At 37.1% G+C, this 24,042-nt stretch overlaps 1 protein-coding gene across 2 annotated transcripts in view; it reads right to left on the bottom strand.

Moving 5' to 3' along the window:
• Positions 1–24,042, bottom strand: part of POLR3B (RNA polymerase III subunit B) — a 150,334-nt gene that overhangs the window by 74,358 nt on the left and 51,934 nt on the right. For both annotated transcript variants that reach the window (XM_003832543.7, XM_003832544.4), the window contains exons 12-15: positions 21,955–22,089; positions 5,531–5,692; positions 2,418–2,618; positions 412–574 (exon numbers count right to left, since the gene is read on the bottom strand). In XM_003832543.7, coding sequence (XP_003832591.1) covers positions 412–574; positions 2,418–2,618; positions 5,531–5,692; positions 21,955–22,089 — 661 coding nt within the window. The remainder of the gene's footprint in view (positions 1–411; positions 575–2,417; positions 2,619–5,530; positions 5,693–21,954; positions 22,090–24,042) is intronic.

Below are 24,042 nucleotides of genomic sequence, written 5' to 3'. Positions count from 1 at the left end.
TTACCACAGGCTGCTGACATATTGATTATCAGATGGCTAGACAAAGTCAATTCATTATAAGAGTTGATCTGATAATTTTTGCAGAATGACTCCAATATTTAACTTGTACTTAAAGATACCATGTTGAACCTTATTCCACTAAGGATATGCCAGCAACTGCAAAAGGGGAGAAAGCAGCCACTTTCTGCAAAGTTACCCTTTAGCTCTGATAGCTATATCCTCTCAGAACCTTGGATAACCCAGCCAACAAAGTAACTGTTTCTGTTATCATTGTATTTTCTACCTTTAAGTGAAGGTCAACCTGGGCCCAGAATTAAAGTCTACCTGTGCTTTAAATACCAGGATAATAATGGATTCCCTCCCCCTCTTCACAGACTATCTAGGACCAACATGTCTCTATAATATACCCACCGTTAAGAAAGACAAGAAACACATTTGGGTAAGAGAGCTCTTCCCCACATAATAAATTCACATCTTCTACTCCCAAGTTACTGGCTAATTTAACAATGGGTCCATCTTCCATATCAGTTGTGATGTGTGTCATAAGGGCCAAGTTTTTAACCAAACCACATGCCTAAAAAACAAAAGATAGTCATTTCTAAGAATGAACATTAGTAATACAAAGTACAGTTTACATCTGAAAATAGCTCACTACTTTGCTGGCAGCAATGCAAAGCAGTACAACTTTGTAGGGGATACTGTGGTGATTCACACAAATGCCTTTAAAATATATATATATCCCTTAACTCAGGGGAATTTCTCTTCATAACAAGCAAGGATATAAAATAGATTTAGATACAGAAATGCTCAGCACAGTACTATTTGTAATTGTAAATGTTGACAGCATCATAAATGCCCAACAAAACTGATTACATTAAGAATTACTCCCAGACATTGGAACATTACAGTCATTATGATGACATTGTATAAAATAAGTAAAGGAAAACATTAATAAATGCAGCTACATAAAAATATAAAACTTCTGGCCTGAAATGAGAGACTGTATAAAATAACTGGCCAGTACCCTTAAGTTTCTTGGTCACGAAAGGTAAATAAAGACAGACTGAAAAACTCTTTCAGATGAAAAGAGACAAGGAGACATGACAACTAAAAACAATGTGTGATTCTGGATCAGAAAAAAGACAACAGTGGGACAACTGGCAAAATTTGAATAAGATCCATAGATTATAGTATTGTTCAATGTCATGAGGCTGATAACAGTGCTATGGTTACATAAGATGTTCACAGTTGCGAATCTAGATGAAATACTGTGGAAAATCTTTGTACCAGTTTCATCACTTTTTTGTACATCTAAAATTATTTCAAAATGAAAAGAAAAGAAATCTTTTTAAACATCTATGCAACCCGGTACAGTTCTAAAACAAAAATACCAAAAAGGACAGAATATAGCAAATAGGAAAAAAATACTTAAGACAGGTGACTTGTAAGATTGTATCTTCAGGTCTTAGAACCATCTGCTGCAGTAATGTACAAAATAGCTACTTTTTTGAAGTTAGCTGAAGCAATCTCTGGGAAATGAAATGTTTCAAAGTTCAAGATATATAAATTATGCAAAATTTGACAAACTGGATAATTTTAGTGTCAATTTCCATATGGTTTAAGATAAATTAAATAGTTTCTAAAAATCGCAGCTCTATACAGACTCCTATTTTCATCTCTTCCAAATAATAAATTCCTACACTTTGGACCCTACATCTTTTACTTGTTGTAATTATTAATTCAGCATATATTCATGGGGCCTGTACTTTAACCAAGGCTCTATGTTAGGAGCTTGAGATACAATGGTGAACCTTCCTTCCTCCAGAATTTTACAATTTAAAGGAATAGAATCAAGTGAAACTAACAATGTTAACACAAAGGAGAAAAGACCGTGACACAGGGAGTAGCGGGTGCTATAGAAGTAAACCCATGTAAACTCCCTGGCTTGATGTTTAGGCAATTGCTTGTGTTTCCAATATAAGTGAGTCAAAATCCACATTAGGTCATGGAGTGTATACTCCTAATTGGCTGTGACTGAGCCTACCTAAGGACAATAAGGAGCTGCTCAAAAAGAGCCCCTCATGAGCATGAGAGGTGGTAGGTCTTTCAATCTGCCTTCACAGTCTTATCCCCTCTGTGCATGTTTTGATTTTGGGATAAACTAAAATAATAAAGAGAAACATGGACTATATTACTTTTAGCTAACACACTGAATCAAATGCTTCTGCAGGTCCTAGTTTTAGAATGATACTAATGTAGTCTTCCAAGCATGTCAATATTTATTTGCCAGATAAATGACAGACCAAAGAAAGGATATGGCCTGGAGATGGGAACAGAAGCAGACCTCCCCACCCCACCCCATGCACAGACATAGGTATTGCCTCTTACACAGCATCAAGACTCCTCAGATTCCTTACCTCTCCTTCAGGAGTGTCCGAAGGACACAGCATTCCCCACTGAGATGGCTGGAGGGAGCGAGGACCACTCACTTTTCTCGTTTTTTCAAACTGGGAAGAGATTCTTGTCATCATGCCCAGTGCGGATATATATGACAAGCGAGACAGCACTTGGGTTACACCCTGGCGGTCCATTTTAAATCTCTTTAAAGACCAATTTCCCTGTAGGGAGATGAAAGACATAAGACTATTCCTAACCCAATCCTATGTTGTCTGATACCGTGCGGTCACTCCAAGAAGTTCATTACAGGAGCTTCATGCTTACGAAATTAGAACCATGACATATATTCAGAAATCAAAGTGTCACAATTAAAATGAAAGTTTAGTCAAGTCACTTGCTGGGGTTTTCTAGGAAGATAATGAACATTACTATGTCTAGCAACCATCTCAGAATTATTCGACGCATAACCTTACCACATCAGAGCACTCACCTTCTGAGGAACTAATTCTATAATGAAGAGCCAGTTCAACCAGAGATTTCCATGGGAAGTCATAAGCTAACTGATAAAACACCAGCAATTTCTATACACGTTTAAAGGAAAACTAGTATGAAGCTCAAAGAGATCATTTCATGTTGGAATGTGCTATTATTTGGATGTTTTCCAAAGTTAGTCTTAAGAACAGGAAAATGTAGCAACAGAAAAATAACTCAGATATCATTTACTTAGGATAATGAACAAACTGAAGGCTTCTTAATTAAGGTTTAAGGAATCTAAAAATAGTATATATATTCATATTAAGAAACATATATTCTCTGTGGCCACTGTGTCATTATTAAAATAGATTCATATGAACTAAATCTTGAACATTAAATTTACTTTATCTTCTTATGCATTAAATATGTTGTATTATTTTAAATATATTTTATAGTTGTATTAATTGTATATATTAAAAATATTCTCAAGGATAAAGATTAAGATTAGAAATTTTTGAAATTTAAATTCATGGTAACATGAATTAACAGTAGAAAACAGTATTCATCAAAAAAGCAAAGCAGGCCGGGTATGTTGGCTCACGCCTATAATTCCAGCACTTTGGGAGGCCGAGGTGGGTGGATCACCTCAGGTCAGGAGTTCGAGACCAGCCTGCCAACGTGGCAAAACCTCATCTCTACTAAGAATACAAAAACTAACTGGGCGTGGTGGTGCACGTCTGTATTTGTAGCTATGTGGGAGGATCACTTGAGCCCAAAAGGCAGGGGCTGCAGGGAGCTGAGATTGCACCACTGTACTCCAGCCTCGAAGTAAGACGCTGTCCAAAAAAAAAAAAAAAGAGCAAAGCAGACAATAAGATTTGTTCACAATTCTAAAGAGAAAAACTGCACCTGCCATGGTTCTTCATTCCTCCTCAGAGGACCCAATAAAAGCTAGGAATGTTCTCTTGAGAAAAATGCACATAGAAACAAGAACAAAAATTTTATATTCATTTTTGGACTCTTGTGGATCCCAGGTTAAAAACCCTTGTAGCAGAAAAACTGCTAAGGCTTCAGGAAAAGATTAGATGATCTGTTTGCATTAAAATATGTAACTTTGGGGGAGCTCCCTCACAAATTACAGTTTGCTCACTGTTATAGTGAAGATCGATCACTTTGGAACCTTGAGTTTCTGAAACGTGGGAAAGAGCTAAACTCTAAGAAACCCTATTATAAGGCAAAGAAACAGAGCAACCATATATATCCCACAAATGAACCTCTCATATTATTACTTATTTCATTAACTCCTTTTATCCTTGGAGGCAGAATGAATCTAGTAAACTGACTTATGCCCAGAGTAAGAGTAAATAAGGTAAATAAGTATTCAGCACACAGCTAAAATAAGGCAGCAGCTGTTGGCAAGCAGCAAGTAGATGGGAGTGAAGCCAAGATGTTCAGCAAGAGAATTTGTTCTTGTATTCTGTAGGAGTATTACAAAAGGGAGAGACGAGAAACAGACAAGAGGTCTAAAAATGCTCCTTTGAGAAAAATGTATTTGGTAAAAGCATTCTGCTAATAGCAACATTAAGAATTTTAAAGGTCGATCTTTTTCTGTTGCCTAGAGTGGGGCACACCTGTAACTAGGCCTGCTACTGATTTTTGTAATAAGCAGTTCTATCAGGGAGGTAAAGCAGTTTTCTTTAGGGGCAAAAGAACTACTCAAAATAGCTCTTTTGACCTGAAAATCATGGGTGAGGAAGCAAGGAAAAGTAATTCTAACAGAAGTTTGTTCAAGCATTCTTTGGAAGATTCTCTTCAAATATTCAGGGATCCACCTCAGACAAGTTTGGGCCACTAGAGTTTATGTGCCTAAATAGGGACAAAGGCCTGGTTCTCCTCAAATTTAGATGTAGCTGTCACTGTATGGGCCACTCACATAGACCCACTATAAAGTTCTAAAGTCAAGTATTGAAGCAAGTTTGCACTAATTCTTTCATCATTAAGGGAATCAACACGGTAGATGATACTATGCTTTGTTGGGGCAAAATCTCATCCATAAAACTAATTTTATGTCTGGCATGCAAAACATGAACCAGACTTCATCAGATAGACCTATAGTTGTTATGCTTTAAGAAAGGAAGCAAAAACCCATCTGATAACCTTTTATGAATAGCCTGAGACCCTGACTACATAGCAGCTGCCGAGAACTGAATTCATCCAGAACTGAATTCATTGCTTATGTGAGGAACAGCTGATAGGTCTTTGAAGAATATAAACCTCCTGTGAAATGAAACATTTTGTATTATTTTGGACAAAAGGTTGATAATTAATAAACCTGCCTGAAATGCGTCAATTTTACTACAGAATAAAATAGGGGAAAGTATTCTTTAAAAGAATGGTTATTAACAGTTCAATGAAGATTTTTCCTCTATATAAGAGTATCTATTTTCTTATTGCCTCATGTAACAGCAACTATAATTTGGCAGGAAAGTTATAGTAATAAACACTTCAGACTTTCTTTCAAAGTAGAAATTTGCGCTTTGTAAACATTCATTTTGATATATATATTTCACCTGGATTCTCAAAGTGCTTTAAGTTTCTGTTCTATTGAATAGGTTTACAAATAAATTACAAACTCCTAAAGGAGTGACTGAAGACTTACGGTAGAAATAGCATTCACCATGCCATTGGTGATCTGGTCTTGGCGCATGTGTTTGACAACATCAAACTGGGCTGCTCTTTGCTTAGGAATCACCTGGTCGGCAATCTTTTTCATTTCAGAATTAAATTTTTTGAACAAGTCTTCAAAAAGAAGAGATAAAAGCTAAAAAAAAAAAAAAAAAGTATATGGTGATTTTTCAAAAAGCATTGCTAGATTATTTTAATAAATTTTAGGTCTTAAGATTTTTAAAAAATAAGATGGAGAAACTGCTTAAAACAGAAAAAAATTGATATTTTCAAATTCAGTTTGACAGATATGTACATAATTTTCTATGTGCTTAACACCGTGCTAGGCATTTAAACGAGAGCAAAGATGATGACATACTCACTGCATTCAAAGACATTTTCTTTAGACCAGTCACTTCTAGACTTTCAGATTTCATTGACCAATGACCTAATTTTTAATTTTACAGATAAAGTCATATATTAAAACCAAAAAGGATGGGGGGGGGGCGGTGGAGAAGAATTACCATTATAAACTCTGAAGATATCCAAGATGTTTCCTGTATCATTGGTAAAGGTATAAATTGGTACAATCACTTAGGAAACAGTTTGCCATTATCTACCCATCCCTGTGCCCCAACAGTTCCACTCCTAGTTATACCTGCTGCAGGAGTGTTTCTCAAACTTTAGCATGTGTAGTAATCACTCTGAGGGATTGTTAAAACACAAATTGCACCCGGGCATGGTGGCTCACGCCTGTAATCCCAGCACTTTGGGAGGCCAAGGTGGGTTGATCACGAGGTCAGGAGTTCAAGACCAGCCTGGCCAAGATGGTGAAACCCTGTCTCTACTAAAAATACAAAAATTAGCTGGAGTTCAAGACCAGCCTGGCCAAGATGGTGAAACCCTGTCTCTACTAAAAATACAAAAATTAGCCGGGTCTGGTGGCAGGTGCCTGTAATCCCAGCTATTTGGGAAGCTGAAGCAGAGAACTGCTTGAACCCAGGAGGTAGAGGTTGCAGCGAGCCGAGATTGCGCCACTACACTCCAGCCTGAGCGACAGAGTGAGACTCTGTCTTAAACACACACACACACACACACACACACACACACACACACATTGCAGGCCCTGCCCTTACAGTTTCCAGCTTAGTAGGTCTAAGGTAGTGCCCACGAGTATGAATGCCTAATGAGCTCCCAGGAGATGACAGTGCTGCTGGCAGGAGGAGGGCACTCAAGATACTTATACTAGCTATTCGTAGCAGCTAAAATCTGGAAACCATACAAATAATATATAGACAAACTGTGGTAGACTCGTATAATGAAACACTGTAAAACAATGAAAATGAACAAAAAATAACTAACCACAAAATCATGGCTCAGTATTAAAAACAAATACTCAGCAAAAGAAACCAGACATAAAACAACATATATATGGCATGATTCCATTTATATAAGGTTCAAAACCCAGCACAACTACATTATATTGTTTAGAAAGGTACAACTAGGTGGTTAAACTTTAAAGAAAAGTTAGGATGCAAATAGTGTAATTGAAGGAATCAGCTAAAATTTTAAGGACTTCTTAAAGGCCAAATGTGGACTGCCACACAAGTTCAGAATTCTTCTGAAGCCCAGGCACAAGAAGTGTCCACTCCCACTCACAAGTTCGTTTCTGTGGAGTGCTCATGAAAGGCTGCAGTGAGGAGAAAACCTGAGAAAGACCCCTTTGTTGGAAAACAGGCAATAAAACCCTACCTACCTACTTCCCTGGGCTTTTTGCATAGGAAGCAACACCTAAGTCCCTGGGAAGGGGGCAGGACACCCTCCTGCCTGGCAAAGTCCCAGGAGGCAAAAATAACCTCTTCTCAGAGAGGGACAGAAGCAAAAGCTGTCTGTCCCTAATCCCCCAGGCTCTCCCAACAAACTCTGCACCTATAGTAACTAGCAACAACAGTCTACCCCCAGAAGAGGTCCAGCAAACCCTCTGATTCCAGGAAAAGGTGCAATGCCAGAGAGAAGAGGAGGGAGAAGCATCTTTCCCTAGGGGAGGAGCAGGAAACCTGGTTGGGCAAAGATCCTGCACTGATACACAGCAGGGGCCAGATACCACAGGGAGGGGCAGGAAACTGAAAGCTTTCCTTTAGAAAATGCGGGAAAAAGAAAAGATTGCCCATTCTCAACACTCCTATTCAACATTGTATTGGAGGTGCCATTCAGTTCCATAGGACAAGATAAAGAAATAAAAGATACAAATATTGGAAAAGAAGCAATAAAACTGTCTTTACTTGCAGATAATATGTTCATCCACATAGAAAATCCAAAAGAATCTAAGAAAAAAACCTTAATAGAAATAGTACATGTGTTTAGCAAGTTTGCAAGATACAAGGCCAATAAACACAAAGCAACTGAAAATTACTGAAAGAAATTAAAAAAAAATTCAGTAGGTGAGATGATATGTTCATGGATTGGAAAGCTAAATATTATTTAGATATCAGTTCTCCCTAAATTGACCTACAAATTCAAATGCAATCTCAATGAAAAAGCTTGCAGGCTTTTATTTATTTATTTGTGAAAATGGAGAAGCTAATTCTAAAACTTAAGTAAAAATGTTAAAATTCCTAAGTTTATAATAATACTCAGAGAAAAAACACCTTCACTATTCACTTCTGGAGGAAATTAGAGAACTAAATCATTATTCTGCAAACAGGCTTAAAAAAAAATCTAGCAAGCATTTACCCCACCTTTCCCATGGAAATTATGTTTCAGGGTAACGAAAGGGATGACAATGAAAGTACTCTTTATTAAAAAATTCCAGCTAATAAATGGACCAGGATGAAAATGTTAGAATATCACTGTTTTGCATGCCCTAATGAGATAATGAATAAAGGAAATGATCATCATCAGATGCTAAATAAAACTATCAGGAGAAAAGTTGATGGGGAACTTAATAATGGATGAATCAGGGACCCAAACACCTAAACCCAATGATCAATTTCAATGGCACAAAAAGTGGATAAAATCAGACATACAGGATAGGATATACTCCCACCACCCATGAAGTGTTCTAGTCCCAAAAACTAAACCAAACCAAAACCAGAATACCATCTATCCTCTAGATTTAGCTCCTGGTTTATAAGAAATTTAGGAGGGAGAGGAATATATACATATGTTAAAAGACACCATGAGGGCTGGGCTCGGTGGCTCACGCCTGTAATCCCAACACTTTGGGAGGCTGAGGCGGGTGGATCATGAGGTCAGGAGTTTGAGACCAGCCTCAGCAACATGGTGAAACCCCATCTCTACTAAAAATACAAAAATTAGCCAGGCATGGTGGCGGGTGCCTATAATCCCAGCTACTCAGGAGGCTAAGGTAGGAGAATCGCTTGAACCCAGGAGGCGGAGGTTGCAATGAGCCAAGATTGTGCCACTGCACTCTAGCCTGGGCAACAGAGCAAGACTCTTGTCCCGAGGGAAAAAAAAAAAAAAAAGACACCATAAGGATATGTGAGTTAATTTTAGGTGTCAGCTTGACTGGGTTAAGGAATGCCCAGAAGGTTGGAAAAGCATTACTTCTGGGTGTGTCTCTGAGGGTGTTTCTGGAAGAGATTGACATTTCAATCAGTGGGCTGAGTAAGGAAGATCCGCCCTCAACCAACGTCAGCAGGCATCATCCAATCTTTTGAGGACTCAGATAGAACAAAAAATCAGAAGAAAGGCAAATGTATTCTCTCTTCTGGAGCTGAGACACCCATTTTCTCCTGGCCTTGGACATCAGAACTCTAGGTTCTCAGGCATTCAGCCTCAGTCTGAGAGTTAACACCATCACCTCCCTGGCTCTCAGACCTTTGGACTTGGACTAAACTATACCACTAGCTTCTCTGGTTCTCCAGCTTGCAGACAGCACATTGTGGGACTTCTCTGTCTCCATAATCACATGTGCCAATTCCCATAATAAATTCCTTCCTATCTTATCTATTTATCTAAAAAATTTTAATGTGTGAAAAGGTGTGAAAAATTTTAGTCATGTCTTTTAGGGACACATTTTTAAGTATTTACAGAATGTGATTTGACATCTGAGATAATGAAATGATTTGATGGCGACAATTTGTTTAAACAACATAATTTGGGGAATAAGGGGAGGGGAAAGAGTTGAGAAGGGTACAGATGAAACAAGATTGCCTTCTACCGATAACAGTTGAAGGTCTGTGATGGATATATGGCAGTTAATTTTACTATTCTATTTTTGTATATTTTTGAAAATGTTCATATTTTTATTTAAAATGTCTACCAAAAACCCTTAAAAGCTTAGAAATAAATCTGAAAGAGGTGCAAGACCCTCATGAATAAAATTATAAATCTTTATTGAAAAACATCAAAGAAAACCAAAATAAATGAAAAGAAAATATTCATGGATAAAAAGTCTACATATTTTAAGATTACGAATCTTCTCCAAATTGATCTACAGTTCCAATGCAATGCCAATTAGAATCCCTAGAAGACTTACTTTGATGAAAATTGACAAAATAATTCCAAAATTTATATGGAAAAGCTAAGACCCTGAAATAGCCAAGACACTATTAAAAAAGGTAAAGGTACTAATGAATACATAGACAAGCTGACCAATGGATAGACCAAAGAGTACAGAAAAGATCTGCACATACAATAAAACTTGTTATATGATAGAGATGCATTTTGGATCAGCGAGGAAATGAAAGACTATACAATAAATGGAGCTGGGACAACCAGTTATCCATTTAGAAAACAAATGAAATTGGATTCCTTACTTCATTCCAGATGAACAAAAGAACAAATACTAAACACACAAGTTTAAAAAATAAAGAGCACTGTATTAGTCTGCTCTTGCATTGCTATAAAGAAACAACTGAGACTATATACTTTATAAAGAAAAGAGGTTTAATTGGTTCATGGTTCTGCAGGCTGTATAGGAAGCATGATGCTGGCCATCTGCTCAGTTTCTGGGGAGGCCTCAGGAAACTTACAATTATGGCAGAAGGCAAAGGGGAAGCAAGCATGTCTTATATGGCCAGAGCAGAAAGAAGAGGGAGAAGGGGGCGATGTTACACATTTTTAAGCAACCAGATCTCATGAGAATTCTACCAAGAAAATGGCACTAGGAGGATGGTGCTAAGCCATTAAAAACCACCCCCATGATCCAATCACCTCCCACCAGGCCCCACCTCCAGCATCGGGGATTACATGTCAACATGAGATTTGGGTGGGGACACAGATCCAAACCATATCAAGCACTATTAAAAATTAGATAAGTTGACAAATGGCTGCAACTAAAAGCACAAATTAGTAGCACTTTAAAATACTATAAAGTTGGCCGGGCACCGTGGCTCACACCTGTAATCCTAGCACTTTGGGAGGCTGAGACGGGTGGATCACTTGAGGTCAGGAGTTCGAGACCAGCCTGGCCAACATGGTGAAACTCCATCTCTACTAAAAATACAAAAATTAGCTGGGTGTGGTGGTGCATGCCTGTAATCCCAGTTACTTGGGAGGCTGAGGCAGGAGGATCGCCTGAACCCAGGAAGTGGAGGTTGCAGTGAGTAGAGATCATGCCACTGCACTCCAGCCTGGGCGACACAGCCAGACTCTGTCTCTAACTATATACATATATATATATATATATATATATATATGTATATATATTTATTAAAACAAGAATTTAGACTGGAAAAGGATATCTGCAACACATATAACAAAAAATTAGGAAGCAAAATATACAAAAATCTCCTTGAAATCAGTAACAAAAACAGGAACAACCCAAAAGGCATTTCAAAGAAAACAGGAATAGTCAATAAGTACATGAAAAGGGGCTCAACCTCATTAGTAATGTAGAAAATGCAAATTAAGACCACAAGGAGATGCCATTTTGCATCTATTAGACAAAAACTTAAAAGTTTGATACTAAGTCATGGGACGGAGATCATCAGAAATTCATATACAACGTAATGTAGAAATACTTGGCAAACTAGTTTGACATTCTGCAGTTCAGGTAAAAATTTAACTTGACTCTGACTCCATGACTAGGCAATCCTCCTTAGAGAAACTCTTGCATATGGAAACCAGGAGATATAAATAAGAATGCCGTGTTGTTGTGTTTTTTTTTTTAATGTCAAATGGGGAGAAACAATACAAAGTCCTTGATCAGTAGAATGAATAAAGTGGTATTCATCATACTGTATCACATCTTGACACAATGGAAAACAGAAATGAAAATGAACTACAGTAACATGCAATAATATAGACACATCTTAATGTTGAAAGAAGAAAAAAATTGCAGAGAAATTATATGGCATATGGATCTATTTCTATAAAGTTCAAAAGTAAGCAAAGCTTATACTGTAATAAATAATTTTAAAACTTTAAAATTAAAGATGTAAATGATATAATAAATCAAGAAATTAAAAAATGCAAAAGTTCAGGATGGTAGGGGAAAATGAAGAATGGAGTGGGGGTACATAGGTAAATGAAATGCTATTGGTAATAGTCTAGTTGTTCAGTAGTGGCCTTGAGGTTGTTCATTTTATTTGTACCCTTCATAACATATAAATGTAACATTTTAATTTTTATGTTAAAAATTACCTATAAATGCTATTAAACCACACTGATATTTTAAAACAGTGTGATTATGGAAGCCAAATCAATGGGATAAAACAGTAAGTCACGAAAACAGACTAGGTGGCTCTGTTTCCCGAATTGGTAGAGTAGATCCTATCAGACGGATTCATCTGCAGATAATAATTATAAATTCTGGACAAAACATGTAAAAACTTTTTGAAGGCACTAGGGAGTGTCCAAAAGCAGGACACTGAGAGTGAATGGCACTGGGTACACATCTCATTTTTAAGGCTTTTCACCTAAGGGTAGGCCACATTAATAAAAAGGGTCCAAGCCACATTGGGAAGCTGAAACTCAGAGAAAGACCCGCAGTCTTACTGGATTGAAGAAACAGAATAAAAAGATCTGAACTACTGGATTTGAGTAGCTGGAAGGTGAAGGGGAATTCCATAAAGGAGAGAACCCAAGGAAGAAAACTCCAAACTATATACATAAACTTTGCCCAAATCTCTGGCTGATCCCTGAAGCAAACATTGAGAGGTGTGGCCCATGTCCATCCCCACCCCTGTGCCCCACTGCCCCACATCTGGGTGGGGACTATTTGACCAACAGAATAAACATAAGTGATGCTGTGACTTTCAGTCTAGGTTACTAAGGTCACACAGTTTCTTGTCTATGGGAAACACTTACTCTTAGATTCCTGAGCCACCGAATGTGACAACTCTGGAAAGGCCTGAGCCTAGCTTTCCAGCCCTTCCCACCAACCTCTAGCAGAACATCAACCAACTAACCTCCATCAACACCATGTGAAACAAAAGAATCAAATAGCCAAGTCCTGCCTGAATTCTTGACCCACAAAACTGTGAGGTATGTATAATAAAATGGTTGTTGTTTTAAGCCACCATTTTGAGATAGCATGTAACACAGTAACACATACCCAGAATGCCAGTTATATCAAGCTCATTAAAAAAAAAAAAAAAAAAAAGCAAAACTAAATATCTGGCTCACTATAAATAAAAAAACAGGTAGACTTCTTCAGTAATATAACAGATATTATGCATACTAAATACTCCTATACAATTAATTCTATTAGTTTTTTTCCCTTTGTACACATCTTTTTTCTTTGCAGTAGAAGAAAAAAGCTCAATATATTTGTGATCTAAGTTAAATAACAAAACATTAAAGTAATATGGGGGGCATATTTATACTAACTAATTTCTTAAAGAATTCTGAGGTTCAGTGAAGTATGTTTAAGCTAAAGATTTTCCAAATTCCATACTGACTATATTCCTGAATGTTTCTGATAGGTAGTTTTTTGACTCAGAATGAAGAAGGTATTCAAAGCAAATGAATCTTCTCCTCTAGCTAGTGCCAAAGAAGGAATTTCCTAAGTGGAACTGGATTTCATGCTTTTCCTTCTTTAAAGTTAAGACATGTCCTTCCACTTTTCTACTAAAACCACCTTTTCAGATAGAAAAGCCTGGATCTTGGATTTGAATTTACTATGTCAGAAGTGTTCTAAAAAGAAAACTTCCTCCTCTGAGAGCTTAATCCTTTCTTACAGTGAGACCCAGCAGTTTCACTCTTGGAAAGAAAGAATATGGGAATGGAAGCAGGTGCAGAGGGGTGAGAGAGGATGAAGAAGCCTATTCCAGCAACTTCCTGTGGAAACTGGCAAAAGGAACTTGAATAAGCATCCTGAACAGAATCGAATGCCCTTAACCTAAACAACAAAAGCTCAGCTCTATTTTAATTAGTCCCTTACACTTAGACACTTTTGTCTCAAATTATGACAAAGTTTTTTTGGATCCCAGCTGAATTTATTGTAGCCCCTTGATTCAAACACAAGGAAATGTCCTTGGTACTAAAGAAGTAAAAACTAAGAACACAGTCAACAGAAATACTGCCTCATTATTAAATTTCCCTACTCCTAAAATTTCAGTTTAAAAGAAAAAATGCTGTCCAAGTTCACAGAGCAGTGAGAAACCACAAGGCCATCCACACAATACACCACATTATTTAGGTCAAAAGTAAAATGACTAAAAGGGAAGGAATGCTGGTGATAATATTCAATACCTTGGTAGCATAAGGCCTTTCAGCCTGTTTAAGACAGGAGCAGTAAAGAGCAAATCATATTTCAGGGAAAAATGCTGACAGCTCATCAATTGATTTTCAATGAAAATGCTAAAAAAATTAATAAACAAGTTAAGCTGCTGAAATACAGTTTCACCAATTAGCTTAATGTCAGAGAATTCTAATTAGGCGTCTTGAGATTGCTATTTAGTGTTTAAGCCTTCAGAGTGCCAAATTCTCCTTTTCACACAAACTGGTTGCAAAATTAAAGACATTAGGCAGCCTTAATTACATTATCAGAACAGCTGGGATTAGGCAATCTCTGAAGTCAAGACGGCATTCTTTTGTCATAGGGTAGAAATCCCTGGCTTTCCAGGGTGCCGGATTTTGGTGCCATTCCATATCTCACCCATACAAAGCAAGCTGCATTAGAAACAAAAAATTTGCAGACAAAGAATAGAGTAATGCTCAGCAAATAATGAACACATTACCGAAAAAGAAAAGGTAGGTGAAAGATTAAGCCTGAAATCGGTAGGTTTTGCTAACACCTCTACTGGCGGCTGGCCTGCCAACCCTCTTGTGGCAGCAAGACTGAAGGAAAGCTCTGTGAACCCGCTTGGCCAGTGGAGACAACTCTGTTATCTAAAGCTGAAGCACATTTATGCTCCCTCATCCCATGGGGTGTGAAATTAGCAGCTATTGTTTTTACACATTTTTGCTAACACAATACCTTTTATGTCTTTACATTGTTTATAAAGCTATGTTTTCTTGCACATGGGAACCCTCTTTTTAATTCTAATTTTTTAAGCAACAGGATCAGCTCTCCTTTCCCCCTCCTTACCCCATTCCTTATTCCTCTAAACAATCAACTTTTTTTTAATGGACTCATTTAACACCATGGTTTTTCCCAAGTAAAAAATAGTAAAAATGGGATTGATGGTGAGGATACCCATAATTCCTTGCACAATGGTCAATCTGAAGGTGGCCAAAAACCAAACTGCTAAGTAGTGGCCATTAACCAAACAGAGCTTCCTCAGTAGTCCAGATACTAATTTTTTTCTAGAACCTAAAATTACTATAATTTCATAATTCTAGTTTTTAAATTTTAGTTGTGGTACTATCTGCTGTGATCATCCCAGCCGCACTATCTCTCATCTGGAAAACTGCTACAGCTTCTAGCTGGTCCACTCTTGGCCTGTTCATCTCCACATCAGATCTTTCTAAACTAAAAATCAGATCATGTCACTCCCCTGACTAAAACTCTTCAATGGTCTTCTGCTGCGTGTAGAATTAAATCCAAGTCTCTTCCCATGGCACACAGGGCTCCAGACGATCCAGCCTCCACCTGGGTCTCCAGTGTCATTTCTTACCATCCTGACACCTCACTCACTCCAGCCACACTGACCCTCTATCAGTTCCTCCAGTCCCTAAATTCATTCGTGCCTTAGGAGATGTGAACTTGGTTGTGTCTCTTGCTGGAATGCAGTTTGCAAGGCTGCATGAGAGCAACTTCTCCTTATTCATATATCGGCCTGCACATACGTGGAAATAACGAGATGAATATAAATGGTTCCTTTCCTCAATGAGCTTACAATCTAAAAGGGGGAAGAAGCATGGAAGTAAAGAATTACATGTTAATTTAGCATGCAAATAAAGACTTGAATAAACTGTTACTGGCCTAAGGAAGACAGAGCAACTAACTGCACCTAGGAGGTCACAGTTTCAGAGAGTGCTCAAAAGATGAATAAGGAGGAGCTCCTCTTTAGAGAGAGGGTGAAAGGGATATGAGGGAGGGGCAGCTTCGGTAGAAGGCATAACTCAAAGGAATAGTGATAGAAGAGCATTATGGTATGTTTGAGAAGATGTAAGTGCCTCACTTTGGCATGAGATGAGGCCGGAAAGGCACAGAGGGGCACAATCATCAAGGACCCTGCAAGCTCTGTGAAAGAATCTAAACATCCTTCTACAGAGGAAACTGTGCTTATGAATTCCACGGAGGAGTTTCAGGGGAAGGGGAAGGAGGCAGAGAACCCCTCTGTCCCACCTCAACCAGAAAGGCTCAACTTTTATCTGTTTTAATATTGGGATTCCAACTGAGAGTTCATGCTTTAAAAACTTTGAAACCTACACCTGAAGCTCAGGTCTGCTGCGGATGCTCCTGGGAAAAGGACCTGTGCTTCACTTAATCACACAGAGAATGCTCAGGAATGTGTTGGGATTGCTTTGTACCAAGTGAATAGGCAGGCACATGGCCAGAGCCTCCAGACAGATGGGAGGGGCAGCCAAGAACAAGAGAGAAGGCACATGGAGGATTCAAATGTACTGATGCTGTGTTCATTCTTAAACTGAATGGGAATATACAAGTATTTGCTTTATGAGACTTAATGCACACACATTATATATAGTGGTGTGTATGCAATTTCTCATAACTAAAAAGCACATACACAAACAGGTATATGTCAATTTCTGCAGCAACAGACACATTTAACTGATTAAATTCCCTGTTAAGTCAAAGGGCTTGGCAGTAATGGTCAAATAACATTCTCGGACATAACTGCTTTGAAAATCTGTTTCAAACTAATGACAACAAACCACACCTTTATATAACTTCTTCTGAACTTGCAAAACCTGACTCCAAACTTGCCTGTGACAAAGATCCCCAAGGAAGCCCCACTAAGCATAAATTCACAGAGTCCTGAATAGTTTTCAGGCCAAGAGCTTCCAATGGTTTAACTTTAAACTGCCAGTTAATAAAGATATTTGTATATGCATAGAGTGTCTCTGGAAGGATAGAGGACAGTATAGGAAAAGTGACTTTCTGGAAAGGAGAACTGGGGAACTGAGTCAGATGGAAAAGAGGGTCAGAGGTGGGTCACTTTTCACTGCAAATCTTTTTGTTTAAAATTCTTTTTGCTATGCTATTTTTTTAAATGTTTACTAAGAATGACTTCTGCTATTTTACAATATTTATTATTTTTACTGCTAACATTACTTTTTAATAATCGTAACACTTTTTAAAAAAATTAAAGATATTTGTTTAAATTGGTAAAATAAATGAATAACCATCAGAATAACAAAAGAAGTGTCTTGGGCTTTGCAAAATTTCATTCTAGGCCAGTGGTATCATTCACAGATACATATCTCCTGGGAAAATTCCAGGGGACTCAGAAAGTAGTGCCTCTAATTAGGAGCATGCTAGTGCTTTATACAACCATATCCCTAAGTCACCATATCTTTAGTTATTAAGGAAACTTGGCATCCTCTTTCCATCAACCATACCATCATCCCTCTGTGACAACCACACAGACTGATCTCATAAGTAGAATTGTCACCAACAACATAGACTCTAAATTCCTAAAAGATGATTTGGCTGACACATCATTCCCTAACTTGGTATCTTCCATTAACCACATCACATCTCACTGTAGTGACCTCACTGCTTTCAGAGGGAGCCATTCAAATAGCCTAAGTACAAGAGTGAGAAGATCGTATTTGTGTGTTGAAATAATTTTATTAGCACTGTGGAAGATGAATGGAGTTGGGGTGAAGCTAAGAACAGAGACACTTGTTAGGAGGTTACACTGAAGTTGAAGGCCTGTGCTCTAACAGTTACACTGGAAATAAATTAGAGATATATTTAGGAAGTGGCACAGGCAGGATTTGATGATTTGATGAACCTGATGTGTAGAGTGAAGGAACAGAAAGAGTCTGGAGTGACATAGAGGTTCGTAGCTCAGCAGCATGGGTAGATGGCACTGTTAACTGATTAAGACAGCAAATGAAGAAAGAATATCAGAATTCAAAGGGGGCTTTAAAGTAAACTATTTTAGAACATGTAATTAATTGATTCATTACTACAACAAATATGTGATGAACATTATATCTGGGGCATCTTATTAGTTGCTAAGTTTAGTAAGATGAACAAGAAAGATACAGTCTCTGTCCTCACGAAGCTTCAAGTCTACTGTGAAAATGAAGGGACCTGTGCTGCTTGCAGCATACTGGGTTGGATTCTCTGAGGAGTCTGGTTACTATAATATGACTAGATTCTGGATAAAACATATTAAAAATGAGGTGAAGCCATGGTAGGGAGTAGGGAGCAATAAGCAAACCCACATGGCAGAGTTGCCCTGAGAATAAATACTGACATCAGCTTAGGGACCTGGAGACTAAATCAGAGTTCAGTGACAAAATGAAGGATGTGAACTTGAAACTCATAATCCTCAGAATCATGTAAGAAGACTTAGAAGTTCCAGGTCAGCACTATTCCCTGCAAAAGAAAATACATATCCCCAAAAGAAAATATCCCTAGAATAACACCCAGGATCAGAGCTCAATTAAATATGAGTTCATAACCAAAGATCACTGAACTCACAAGGAACCAATCTATCTTGAGTAAGAGTAATCAAAAACAACTAACTCAGCAGCTTTAGAACATCAGATACTGGAATTACTATATTTCACTGATTGGAATTTTTTTTTTTTATTTTTTACTTTTGTATCCCATTCCGAACATGGGATACATCTTAGCACTGTGTCATAATTTAACTGGTGATGTGTTTTATTTCTTAGTGGAAATAAAAATAGTGGTCCACCTGATAATTAATGGCATATTAGATTCTAGATGCTAAAATACAGTTATCAGATATGGAATTAAAAAAAGCTATGTAAATCTATGAGGAAATAAAAAAAAAAACACAAAATAAGATGATCAAAGTGACCACAAAATCATTCTTCTAACTTTTCTGAATGTTTCAGAATTTTCATCATAAAATGCAAAACCAATAAATTACCAAAAATATGTGAAAAAGACTTCTATAAAAGTAAACAACAAAAAACTCAATTACTGAACATGGCTGGATAGAAAATGAACTAAGAGCTAAATTAGAAAAACAATTGCACAGAATGCAGTAAAGGAACAAAGATAATAGAAAAAAGAGAATAGAAAAAAGGGAGAATAGGCAACACTTGAAGAGATAATAGCTGAGAATTTTTCTGAACTGATTAAAGACATTAATCCTTGGGTAGCAGGAACACGTACATACCAAGCAAAAAAAAAAAAAAAGAAAAAGAAATTCACACCAAGGCATATCATAAAGAAAACTGCAGAATAACAAAAGCCAAAAGAAGAACTTAAAAGTACCTAGAGAGATAAGACAGAACACCTGTGAAGGAAGTACAATGGTTCTGTGCCATTCAAGGTACGGTATACATCATTCATCTAATCCCATAACAATCCTATAAGGTACATGGCATGAACCCCATTTTTACAGACAGGGAACCTGAGGCAGAAGGAGGTGAAATATTTGCCTAAAGTAAAAAAATAAAAACAAACAAATAAACTAGTAAATGGTGGGAGACAATAAATATCTCCACCACCAAATGGTGACACATAATAAATATCAATCTAGAATTGTACATCTAACAAAATTCTCACTCTAAAGGCCTAAACTTAAGAGCTAAAACTATAAAACTTTTAGAAGAAAACACTGGGGAAATCAAGACACTGAATTTGGCTATAATTTCATGAATATGACACCAAAAGCACTGGCAACAGGAGAAAATAATAGACAAATAGGACTCTTTCAAAATTAAGAACTGTTGTACATCAAAAGACACTGTCAAGAAAGTGAAAAAACAACCTACAGAATGGGAGAAAATAATTGCAAATCATATATCTGATATATGTATGTATCCAGAATATACCAAGAACTCCTACAACTCAACAACAACAAGAAAAAAAATTTTTAAATGGGCAAAGGACTTGAACAGACATTTCTTCAAAGAAGGTGTATAAATGACCAATAGGCACATAAAAAGATGTTCAACATAATCAGTTTTTAGGGAAATGCAAATCAAAGTAGTAAAAAGGATACTTGTTTACAGTATGAGAGCTGAAACAAGAAGGCAGAACATTGCCTTGTTAGACTGCAAGTAGGAACGTGTAGTGACTCAAATTTTTTGCAGTTCTGCATATGCCTGCAAATGGCCAATAAAATGCCGCTGAGTACAGATCTGGAGGTTGAAAATACATTTTACCAAGTAGACAAATTTGCAAATATGCATAATGTGGCTCAACTGTATAAACCGGACGAAATATTAGATAAAACAACTACTCGAAATTCATTGCAGAGTATCAGGAAGCAGAAAGAAACTGAGGAAAAGGAATGCTTATCAAAAGCAAATGGTTCTGAGTGAGTTTCCTGTTTTATGGCTTTTCACCTAAGGGCAGGCAGTGATCCTTGTCAAATCAGAAGGCTAAAACATGAGAAAGTAAGTTGCAGTCTTACTGGATTGAAGAACCAAAAGAAAAAGATCTGAGCTACCTCAACAGCTAGAATGTAAGTGAGAAAATTCCAAATTCCACATTTAAACTCTATCTAAATCCCCAATTGACCCAAGCTACAACTGAAAGAACTAAATGAATATTTCAGCTGATGTTTGCTGCAGGAAGGCAGGATTCAGAGGTTTTCAGCCAAGTTCAGAGGGTCTTAAAACAAAAACAAAAAACTGGGACACTCTTTAGAGGAATACAGCAGAATTCAGAGCCTCCACAACTTATCCACAATGTCTATCAGGTTACAATCCAAAATTATTAGACATAAGAAGAAATAGAAAAACATGAGCCACATTCAAGAGAAAAGCTAATGAAGAGAATGACCCGCAAGTGACTGAGATGTTGAAATTAGCAGCAAAGGTTTTAAAGTAGCTATTAAAATACAAGGATGTAAATAAAAATACGCTTGTGATGGATGAACAAATACGAAATCTCTGTAGAGAAATAGAAGCTATGAAAAAATACCTAAATGAAATTTCTAAAACAGAAAAATACAATATCTAAACTAAAAAATTAACTGGAGCTTTTTAGTTACTTGCTAGCCAAAGATTTTTGGATGCTTGCTAGCCAGTTGAAAGAGATACACAGTCTTGAAATAAAATGTCATTTATTGGCTAAGACTTAAAATGAGATTAGAGATATCCTCACTAACCTACCTCTACCACGTCACCAAAACAATCAGCGGATTGTTTCCTTGATTATTGTCTCTCTCCCTCCCACTGAGACTACAAGGAGTAAGAGAAAAGGGGCTTTTGTCTGTCTTACTCCCTCTCATATAACTAGTACTTAGGAGTATGCCTAGAACATAATAGGTGTTTAGTAAATGTTTATTAACTGAATAAATGATATTACTTAAAGTCATACTTCACTTTGTATATTATACAGAATGAGGGTAAACATCCCAACAAAAGATATAGGTCATGTACTATTAACATTTAAAGAATTAGGCTGGGCATGGTGGCTCACGCCTGTAATCCCAGCACTTTGGGAGGCTGAGGTGGGCAGATCACCTGAGGTCGGGAATTGGAGACCAGCCTGACCAACATGGAGAAACCCCATCTCTACCAAAAATACAAAATTAGCTGGGCACGGTGGCACATGCCTGTAATCACAGCTACTCGGGAGGCTGAGGCAGGAGAATCGCTTGAACCCAGGATGCCAAGGTTGCAGTGAGCTGAGATCGTGCCATTGCATTCCAGCCTGGGCAACCAGAGCAAAACTCCATCTCAAAAGAAAACAAACAAAAAAAGAATTAATGTTTTTATAGTTAAAGGAATTCTAGGAGATAATAAGTCAGGTATGAAATGTTTATACTTCAAACCTGCAAACTATATTTCATTCAAATGTTTCTTCTTATGTGAAATGAAAACCAAATTAATTTTCATTAAGGAAAACAAGATTTCTGACATAAAATATTAAATCACCTGTCCTGCCAATTCCAGTCGCTTGTTACCATAATAATCTCTGTCGTCAACTTTATTATCTCCTTGGGCCAGAATAACTCTTCGCACCATCACTGCAGTATAGATACATTTGGCTCGGAAATTGAATTCCTTAACCTGTAAGTCAGAAATTGGAGAAAAATTTTGAGAAAATGGACATTAAAATTTAACGTACCTCAAGAAAAGTATCAATACTATAACATTCAACTAAGAAAATACTGAATTGTTATGATTCTCTCCATTCAAATAAATTCAACTAGTCTGGAAATTTCCTGAGCTGAGATGATGACTTTTCATCGTCCTCAGTAACCTGTGAGTACCTTTGTGTCAAAGATGACTATATCAACTTCTTCCCTTCATATAAACTTCATGCCATTCCTTCATTAAAGGTGGAATCTATCACTCCCTTGGGATTGGCCTATGATTAATTTAACCAAGAGAATACAGCTGAAATGATACCAGCCAATTCCAGAATTAATCTTTAAGTCAACTGGCAGTTTCCCTCTTCCTTTCTCTTAGAGTCCTGAGACACTAAAGTCCAGAACACTCTGTTGCGCAGAGAGAGAGGCTACATTTCATTTAGTAAAATCCCAATGAAATGGAAAATCAAGGAGGGGCCAGAGTTACGAGTGAAGATGCCATCTTGAATGTCCAGCCCAGGTGAGCTTCCAGATGACTCTAACCTCAGCTGCTATCTGTCTGCAACTTTGTAAGAGACCTGAAATGAGAACTCCCTCCTCCACCTTAAGTTAAGCCCGGTCAAACCACAGAATCATGAGATACACAATAAATAGTTACATTAAGCCACTAAGTTTTAGAATTGTTTGTCATGCAGTGATAACAAGAATTGTACTAACATGCTGTCTGGCATGCAACAAATAACTGCCGAATGAATGAACAGATGAATGAATTTGTAGCAAATGTTCTAGTCAATCTTCTCTAGCAGAAACACTGAAACCCATATGAATGAATCTGGCTCAATCATAGTAAGTTGACTCAGAACTGATAAAATAATTGCACTGGTTTGTTTGGAGAGACAAAAAAACTGAAGTAGATCCTACATCTAAAAAGACAAATTTTGAGAATGTAGCCTGAGCTTCTGCCAATTCCAAGGAGTATTTATAGGCTTTTCCACAGATGATACATACTATTATAAAATTTCCTTTTTACTTACCTTAATCATTTAGTAAAATCCCAATGAAATCTTTTATAAAATTTATCACTATGACAATAAATCAATAGATTGCATTCAAAAAAAAAAAACAAGCAAGCATTCTCCTTCATACATTTTGTTGTTGCTGCTAAGTAATTTCACTAAGTAATGTAGGATGTTAGAATTCTGTATGTGTTTCAAATACTCCATTTTCCTTCAAAGGAAGTTTTATTTCTTCTCTAGGTCAATTTACTCTCTATTACTGAGAACTTTGGAATGTGTTAAAAGAAATGTGTTTGAATGTGGTAAAAGAAAAAGTAGCCCTAAAAGCTACTTTGTTATCTTGTACCCACAAAACAATTACATCAATAAGAATGTCTTTAAAAAGAAAAGGCTCTTGTCCATCCTCAAAAAAAAAAACAAAAACAAAAAACCCTCTTACAATCATAACACCAGTTACCACAAAACCAAGCAGAAAAACTCAGTGTCTGGGCAGCTATAAGTAATTTACATTTTCAATTGGTATTTCGAAAGCTGTATGGTCCTCCATTTAAGTATATATAATTTACATTTTATTGTTCTAATCTTAATGTGGCAAGTTACATGGAACATCTAACTCTTCTAGTTGTAGTTATCTTTCTTGTTAATGAGAAAAATAAAGCAAACTTTCACTAACAAAATTTTCAATTTTCAACAAAGCCCATTTCACATTTTCCTTTTGCATAAACACTGGTAGTAGATTCTCCCAAGACATTTATAAGTAGAAATAAATATGGATATTTACGGAAAATGCCCCTACTGAACTGTATAATGCCACTCGATTAGAGGTACAGTCCATCACCCCCTTAGGATTGAACTCTAACTCATTTCACTCCCCTTTTTAATGACTATATGCTGGAAAGCAAACCCTAGGTCTA

Source organism: Pan paniscus, chromosome 10, assembly GCF_029289425.2.
Source record: "Pan paniscus chromosome 10, NHGRI_mPanPan1-v2.0_pri, whole genome shotgun sequence".
Lineage (NCBI taxonomy): Eukaryota > Metazoa > Chordata > Mammalia > Primates > Hominidae > Pan > Pan paniscus.
This window is presented reverse-complemented; position numbering and strand designations above follow the sequence as displayed.